The following is an 8,729-nucleotide window of genomic DNA, read 5'->3' as shown; positions in this document are numbered from 1 at the left end:
TCCACCACCTCCCTGGGCAGGTTATTCATGTTTCACCACTCTCTCAGTAAAGAAATTTTTCCTAATATCCAGCCTGAACCTCCCCTGGTGCAACCAAACCACTAACATCACTGCCCCTCTCCTCTACCTGCCCCGGCACCCTCCGAGCCTCTCCTTGCAGGCAGAGAGGGGCCAGGGAGGCCAGCCATGGGGGCAAACATCCGCGAGGGTTAAACACCCCCCCAGCACCCAGGAGGTGCAGGAGCCCCTCGGCCCCAGCAGCCCAGCCACGGCTGCGTTTGTGTCTCATCACACACTTACCTGTGCGCCGAGGCGAGAGACTGGGAAGGCAGCAGCAGGGCAGAGTTGCCAGGGCCCACGTGCCATCCCGCTGCCAGGCTGGGGGGGTCTGCAAAGGGTTTTGCTTTGCCCCAGGTCTGGCCCCATCCGCCGGGGCAGCGGGTGGTTGAGCCATCAGCCATGCTGCCGCACACGCCAGGCAGCCTGCGTGCAGCACACGCCAGCAAAGAGCACGGAAAAAATCAAAATAAAAAGCCTGACAGATGTCCTGTGAATCAGGGTTTGGGGGAGCTGGTTTATACGGAGCCACAGGGGCAGCCCCTCGCTGCCAGATCTGCCTGGCTCCCTCCAGACTCGCTGCCCTCTCTGCGCCATCGACTTCAGCCAGCGGGACCCCGTCCAGCCCAGACCCTGGCGCAGGGATGCACGCCAGAGACGGGGCAAGTGCCAAGCATGGCAGGGGGGGAAAAGAAAAGAGACAACAGTCAGAACTACTCACAGAGGCAAAATTTAATGGCAAGTCATCTTCCCTCCTTTATTACACCTTGGTTAGCCAAACAAAAAAAATTCTGCAGGTAAAAAAAGTTTTAATGGTCACACAGCACTTTATACATATATCGTAAGCAACCAAGCATCCACATCTGCACGTGAACGACACACCTCTAAGCATGGCCTCAATAGTCAGGTCTTTTTTTTTTTTCTTCATTAAATACTGTACAGAATCAAGGCTACAAACTGATTTTGTAATGCTTCTTCCCCAACCCCAGCACTTAAAACAGTTACAGGCTGCTCTCATTTGTACATCACACAGTCATGTAGCCAGTTTTAAGGCTAACAATATGCATCATGCTTTGGCTTTTTTTGTGTGTTTTTAATTTTTTTTTTAAGGTTTTAGCCTTTTAAATTTTGTTACCCTTAAATATTACATACATACACAAAAAATTACATAGCTGCAGTGTGCTCACCACCAACCTCATCACCCAGGAGCTTCACATTATCAAAAGCTTTAGAAAATTTGTAAACCTCTCTGCACGCTTCGGTTTGGGACAGCCAGCTACGGAGAGCGAGTGATGCCAGGGGTAGTGGCAGCCGGGAGCAGCATCCCCTTTCCAGAAGGCCAGTACACACCTCCTCGGTAGGAAGCCCCAGGAACCTGTGCAAAAGCTCTTGATTACAATCAGAGGAAACAAAGAGACTTCTTGAGGGGGGGACTTGAGGGGTCTGAGCAGCTCACGCCAGCAGCCTGCCCTCCTCCCCAGGCAGTGGGCAGCCCGACCAGACCCTGCCCACTGCCTTCCCATGAAATGAGTACTGCAGAGAATAAAGGGGGGGGGGGCAAAGCAGGGAACCCCAGAGCTCCTCCATCCCTCCGCCCCCAGCCACAGCTCAGCCCTAAAGGGTTTTCTCGCTCGTCCCCTGGCCGGCGGGGCTAAGGACAGCCACAGCCCAACACAGGGGACAGAGGAGGTCAGTGTCTGTAGATCACCATCCGCAATTTTGTCCGGTGAGTAAGAGGTTTAATCATTTGTGGAACAAGACTCTCTGCCTGCCCTTCCCCTGCCCTGAAGCAACGTGTTGCCTCACCCCTCTGCCCCAATCGGCCCTTTATATTTCAGAGACGCCCCCACTCCTCCTCGCTCAAAGGGATTATTTCATTTCGCACCAGCCCCAGCCAGAAAGCAGCAGTGAGTTACATGTGCAGTCCTGCCTGTGGCTCAAAGCATCTCTCTGCACCCTGGATAGGGGTCTGCCGCATGGTCAGACCTCCTGCCTGCCGGGCAGGGAGGGCTCCCGGTGCCGGAGCAGGGCCAGAGCCACTGCGTAGGCGATCCACCCGCAGAGCAGTGCTTCGAGAGCTCTGCGGGCCGGGGTCTTCGTTCACAGCCACGCTCTGTTTCCTCCAGAGCACTGGGAGCAGGATGTGCCCTCCAAAATCCCAGCAGCGGATGGTGACACGAGAAGGGCTTTGTGCACCAGCCCCCCGGCTCCGGAGCATCACGGGGGCAGCTGGCAATAGCAAGCACGGAGAGCTGGGTGGGGGGATTTGGGCCAGTGGGTGCAGATCCTGGTGTTTCAAAGAGCAGAAAGCCCCGCGCACACGTGCCGAGATTCGCCTGCTGTTCTCCGTTTCAAAAATGAGGCAGCCAGATCCTGGCCTGGGTGGGGGAGAAAGGACACAGCCACATTAAGCAAGAGCAAAGGAGAGTTTTGGCTCCATCCTTACTTCTGACAGAGCTGACCACTCAACCCTACTCCTCCTCGGGAAGCCTGGCACCACTGGCTCCCTGTGCCAGCTGGAAGGACCAACAGACTCTCCCTGACAGACTGTGCTCCACATGGATGCTAAGTGGCTGCTTTTCCAATGCCTAAATAAACATTGGGCAAATGCAGGAGTGCTGGAGTGTGATCTCCCAGCTCCAGAAGTGAAAGTAAGTGCGTGCACACAGAAAAAGAGGCTTCAGGAAGGTGCCTTGACCAGGAGACTCTGGCAAGTCACTGCTTCTAAGTGCTCACGGTCACCAGCTCAGATAGCTCTCTGCTGCTGAAACACATCGGATCTTCGCCAGCCGTTTCCTGGAGCAGCACAGCAGCACTGCAGTTGAGATTAGGGATAGTATGTGCTGTGCCCACAATGCTGCCGGTCACAGCGGACCCAGGCCACCACGGGAAACAGCTGGCAAGGGAAGGAATTGATAACAGTCCGCACCAGTGCCTGAAGTGCTCCAGTTGCTGGCTGGGTAACAGCACAGGAATGGTCACAGACTGCTGCTGCTACAACACGACACGACAGCTCCTTTCCCTTGGACGACCCTGGCTCAAACAGCTCCGAAATGCCCATCTACAGCCGAACAACAGAGAAGCAGCAGCCACGCCAGGTTCACCATCCAGACTAGCTGCTAGATCTACAATATGCCCCAAGATCACTCACTGCCGCCTGCCCAGGCAAGGCTGAGATCCAGGGGTAGGTGTAGTGCTGTGTGACAGCCAGGACGGCTGGGAACAAAAGATGTGGATACCTAAGCAAGTTAACAAGGGCAGAACCTTGAGTCCCATGTATTTCTAGAAGACAGGCATGCATGGCAGGGGAAAGGGAAGTCTGTCTTACTCTGGAGAAAAAGAAGTGGGGATGGCGAGAATTGCTTCCAGAAAACCGGTTAGAAGTCACTGAACAGGATGGAAACCCTGCAGCACTACCAGGGCAGCACAAGTGCTAGCGCAGAGCTCTGCTTCTGCCTACCAAGTCCTGATCGGAAGAACCTCGTAGCTATCGGTGAACGACTAAGACTAGAGCAACTCTGTATGGTGTAGACAACTTCAATGCAAACACAATCCAATGTCTAAATACATATAAGCTGGGGTAGACTTCATAAAACCCATGGTAATGCAGAGAAAAATGAAAGACTGGGAGGGCATTGCCCTTCACTTCCAGATACTACAGCAATCACTTCTCCTGGCTTGAACCCCAGCAGAACAAACTGCTGGGTGTAGCGCTGGGTGGGAAGAGTCCTTGTGTGGAAAGGTGCCCCAAGATGAAAGTGCAGAGGGAACGTGGCTGCAAGACTGCTTCTGTGCAGGTCTCAAATCTTACCATTGCAGGGTCAAACTCGCAAAAGGAGCACGTACATGGGACAGGGAGAGGAAGAAGGGCTGGGGGCAAAGAGTTATTCATGCTTAGACAACCTTTCCTTGGAGGAGCAATCAGGCCTACCACCTTCTTTGGAACAAACCAAGCTGAGGAAGAAAAGCTGGAAGGAGAAGCCAGTTTACTGGTAACAGCGTTTGCCAATTTCCTTTCTGCTGCTTTCCCTTCTCCCCTGCACCTGCCTGTCCCTCACCTGACGGTTTATTTGTCCTCTGTCCACTCTGGGATATTGGCCCCTGCTAAGGCAGCCCGGTACTGCTGCAAGACACCGCGGATGCTTTTAATGAACCCCTTGGACAAAGGGAAGAGGGGGAACCCAATATCAGGGTAACCGCTCTTCTCCGGAAGGAAACTCCTGTAGCTCTTTCTCCTTTTCTTTGGTTTCACACTAGGCTGCAAGGCAGAGTCCTGGGCAGCCTTCCCCTCGTCCGTTCGGTCTCTGGCCAGGTCTACCCCCCTGGCTTGGCCTGTGCTCTCCGAGTCTGAGTACTGTTGGAAATCACCAGCGTTGGGTGTCGAGGTTGTGAACTCCGACTCGTCCAGCTCCTCCTTCCCGTCGAGTGCCGAGTCGGAAAGTTCAGCGGCCGCCCCCTGCTCCGAGCTGCTGCCGTACTCCCCCAGCGATCCCGCATTGTCTCCTGGGCTCTCGGCCAGGGTGCCGCAGGCAGAGAAGAGGGAGGCAGAATCCGCCCCGTTGGCCTGTTCGTGGCTCCGCTCCACCAGCTCGTTCGTCTCCAGCCAGGACTCGATGCGGGACACCAGGCGCCAGCCGTTGCAGCGAAAATGCTCACGGATTTCATGCTCAAAGACTTCCACCGGCCTGCGCAGCAGCTGCATCATGGACTGCACCACCCGGATCAGGGTCATCTCATTGTAGCAGCGACTGTTCTCATAGCCCTCCTGGAGGCCCCGGTCGCTGTCAAAGCCCGCCTCGTTGTAGTAGGGCTCATTCACTAGGATGAGACCTGCCAAGATAAGGGGAGACCAAGGGGTTAAGGAAGGAACTTCACCGTGAATCGCCATTCGAGGCAGACACTGCTGGGCCCCAATTTCTGCCAAGGCAGTTGAGGTTCGAGGGTCACCACCTCACTGAGGCATCACGCCAGCTTCACCTGCAGCCACACCGATGCAGGCGGCCCAAGGCTGGCAGCAGGCAGGGCAGGGAAGGGACCACAGGAGAACGCGTTGCAGGGAAGCCGTGCTTTGACTTCAAGGAGGTAGCAGAGGCCAGGTTGGACAACCAGGAACCCGCAAGATGCACTGGACTGGTATCGCAAGGGGAGCACTCACGTGAATGGGGCTGTGGCCTTCTGCTAGGGCAGTAGGGATCTTGGACGCTACTGAGAGCGGCATTCAAGATCCTTGGCTGGCAAGAACAGTCTTCCACCAGTGCGATGCAAAGCGCACACAACGGCGGAGTAGGTCAAAAGGGCAGAAGGGGAAAAGTTTCACAGCTCCCTCCCCTCCCAGCAAAAAAAGCCACAAACACACCCAAAGCTTTTTTTTTTTTTCCTTAAATAGGTTTTTTTTCTCCTCCTCTTAATCAGAACAAAGGCCAATCTTCAGAAACAGGCTTTGAGCTGGCCAGGTCCTACCCTATCCAGCATAGTCCCATCAGACAGTGCGGTTGTGAGACAGTGAACACTGTGACAAGTCACCCATACCAAGCTTTCTCCTGCTTGCTGCTGGTCTAATGTAATTACATGTATGTAGCAATGGCACCAATACTGCCAGGCTGCTGGCAGCCTGCCACAAACTGCATTACAGCTGGTGGAGGTGAGATCATGAGTCTCAAAGCCCAGGCAGCAGGAGGGGGAAAGGAGGTTTTTCCACTAGCACCAAGTTGCTCCAGTAAAACATTTAGTATTTAATTTTCTAAATTTGGATCCTCAGCTTTGTAAATAAGAAAAGGCTTTTCTCACGGTGTCGTTCGCCCACAGGAGGATTACTGGTGGACTGTGAAACTTCAGAGGAGCAGGAGTTGCCTGCAGACTCAAGGCAGGAGCCCTTGCTCTGTGTCAAAGGTTTCTCAAGTCACATGCCTGGCCTCCCTGCACAGAAAGTTGGCCTTGAGGAAGAGATTTGATTTAGTCTGTCTGCTCTCAAACTAGATATGGCAGGGCAAAGCCCTATAGCAGGAAGCCCTGGGGCTGGTCTAGACACACCCCTGATTATACTTCGCTTCAGAAGGAGCACAAATACCATCATCATGTGCAAAAATATGCCCAATGTAGGATGGGCGGGTGACTCAGTGGGGATAAAAAACAGTCCTGCAAATGAAGCCCGGTTTAGCAGCAACTTCAACTAACTTTGGTAACTGGCTGAGGACACAGTGGTTCACCTTTGTCAGCTCAGAATAACAAGCAAAACAGCTCTGTGCTTAGCTGCCACAGTGGGAAGAAGGGAAAGCATTGTGTCAGAGACCTGGGATGCAGCCAAAAATCAGGACATGAGAAAAGCTTCCACCTGCTTCCACTGCTGAACTGGAGAGATAAGGACACTGCTTTGTCCAGCAAGGTGAGAGCAAAAGGCAGCACTAACCGAACCGGGGTGGCAGATCCCAATTGTGTGTCCCCCATAAGCCTGCATCCCCCCTCCTCCCTCCGCCTTTTCCTGTCCCACAGGCTCTGCGGAAGCATTTACCTTGGATGGAGATGAGTACTTGAAGGAGGCTGGATTTACTGGTCCACCTTTCTGTCCCCTGAAATGTACATACAAATGCATGAAAAGGCTGAAGCACCAGTTCACCCTGTGATAATTGTTAGATGAAGTGAGGCCCCAGTTTCTCTGCACCCCTATCGCTAAGGTCCTGTGGCTCCCAGCAGGAACAACGGACTGACTCGACAAGCACATGATGTGTTAGCATCCCATTGTACCAAGCCATCTCTGTTACTTTTTGCTAGCACCGCACCACGGTTCTGCCTGGAACCCTGTAAATCTACACACCAGACACCAGTTCCAACCCCTTCCCAGCTGCCCTGTCGACCTACCTGCCCAAAACACAGCATTTCCCTGGCTCTGTTTATTCCAAGTCTCCAAGTGAACTTTGTGCCACACTACATGGTTTGTCTGTAGTGTGGGAGACACAGACCCAAACCACAGAAGAACACCCCATGCTGGTGTTGGCATCTCTGCTCTGTCCAACCACGACACAGCCCGGCTGGTCTGACCCCAGGCTTCTCATCAAGGAAGGACAGACAAGAGCCAAATACAGTCCCAGAAGAAGCCAAACTACACCAGTTACCTGCTCCAGACATCTGAAACAGCCCAAAGCCAGAGCTATCCCCAGCTCAAGCACCAACTGAGACCAGAAGCCACCCAGGACTCTTGGCCTGGTAGGAAGTGGTTTGTTCCAAAAGCAGCCTGGCACAACCACTGCTCCCCATGGATGAGAGGATTAAAGCATTACCTTGCCTATCCATGTCCCCAGGAGGCTGACACACACTTTGCCATTGTCGTACAGGTTGGGATTCAGTCTCCCACTGCACTGGGAGAGGTAGCGGAAGAGAGGCGGGACAGCAGGGTAGATGTTGGGGAGCTGGATATCGAAGAGAAAGAGGCCATCTTCATAGGGCGTGCGGGTGGGCCCTTTTATAAGTGCTGAGAAGAGATCCTATGGAGAGAAGAGATAAGCCAGGCACTGTGACAAGTCCTCCTACTTCGGCAGGGGTGTATTTACATAGAGGGAGAGAGGAGCTGTGATTAACAGCCCTTGCAAGAGTCAGCTCAAGCAACACATCTCAGGGCACCTTCCCCCTAGATGCTGCACTTCTACTATGGCCTGACAGCAGAACAAGCTTCGGATCTGAAGTAGGGCTTCAGAGGAAGGCCAGCAATCCCCAAGCTGCTCACTGGCTACATCAGCCCCTTGCTGCCTGCCTGCCTTTCCTGCTCGGTGGGACAGGCAGCCCAGTGGACAAAGCACCCAAAATAGGCTTCCTGCAATGAGGAGCTCCCCATTGTTTGCCACCCTGACTTGGGGAATAAAAAAGCAGCCATTTACGGTAATTACAGCCATATTTCACATGCTGCACACATTCCTGTAGCTCTAATGCAACGGATTAAGGCTAAGCAGGGAATTCCAAAGAAAGCAATCCGGATGCTGAGCCCAGCACTAACACACAGGCATTTGAGAGCAGACACTTGCCATTCGATCCTCGAAGGTTTTAACCATGATGCCATCAGGCAGGGAGGTGGCCAGGAGAGCCATCTCTTTCCGCACGGTGCTGAAGAACTTCTTTGCTTCTGGGGGCTGGAACTCCATTTTCTTGAAGGCATGGGTATCTGCGGGGCAAGGAGGAGAATGGAATTAAAGTCTGCCTTTGAAAACTGCCACAGGTTCCTGGTGAAGGCAAATCTACCCATGTGTTAAACCCATAATTTGGAAGAGTTGACTTGCTTTGGTGCTGAGCCAGGAGGCAGCCTAGATCTTATTTGATTTTTCCCACACTGTACAGCAGCCACAACCTGCATCTCCTGTTCTCATGGTCCCACACAACATTGTCCCCGTGCCCCACAAGGAGCCCTGTCCCACAGCCGGGACAATGATGCATCGCACAAAGCGATGACCCTTTCTCTGCAAAACTTAAGCATAGCTCCCCATCTTTATTTATACACACCTGCAGGTTCAGAACAGTTTGGCCACCTTTTCTTCTCAGGTCTGGCCCGACTGCCTGGCTCACCCAGCACCTTGGGCTCCGCTGTCACCAGTGTTCCACACAACCAGATGCTCTATTTTATTTTTGGCTGATTAACATTGGCACAAGTGAACAAGGACACTCACCCACCAAGGACACCCAGCACAAGA

The 8,729-nt window shown here is 53.4% G+C and overlaps 1 protein-coding gene across 1 annotated transcript in view; it reads right to left on the bottom strand.

The window, feature by feature from the left end:
• Window positions 1-800: 800 nt before the first annotated feature.
• UBE2O (ubiquitin conjugating enzyme E2 O) overlaps window positions 801-8,729 on the bottom strand; it is a 66,745-nt gene continuing 58,816 nt past the window's right edge. Inside the window, exons 15-18 of the mRNA XM_059828280.1 lie at window positions 8,070-8,206; window positions 7,332-7,535; window positions 6,566-6,623; window positions 801-4,887 (exon numbers count right to left, since the gene is read on the bottom strand). Coding sequence (XP_059684263.1) covers window positions 4,124-4,887; window positions 6,566-6,623; window positions 7,332-7,535; window positions 8,070-8,206 — 1,163 coding nt within the window. The 3' untranslated portion in view covers window positions 801-4,123. The remainder of the gene's footprint in view (window positions 4,888-6,565; window positions 6,624-7,331; window positions 7,536-8,069; window positions 8,207-8,729) is intronic.

The sequence above is a fragment of the Gavia stellata genome, chromosome 22 (assembly GCF_030936135.1).
Source record: "Gavia stellata isolate bGavSte3 chromosome 22, bGavSte3.hap2, whole genome shotgun sequence".
NCBI classification, from domain to species: domain Eukaryota; kingdom Metazoa; phylum Chordata; class Aves; order Gaviiformes; family Gaviidae; genus Gavia; species Gavia stellata.
Note: the sequence above shows the minus strand (reverse complement) of the source record. Positions and strands in the feature narration are given on the sequence as shown.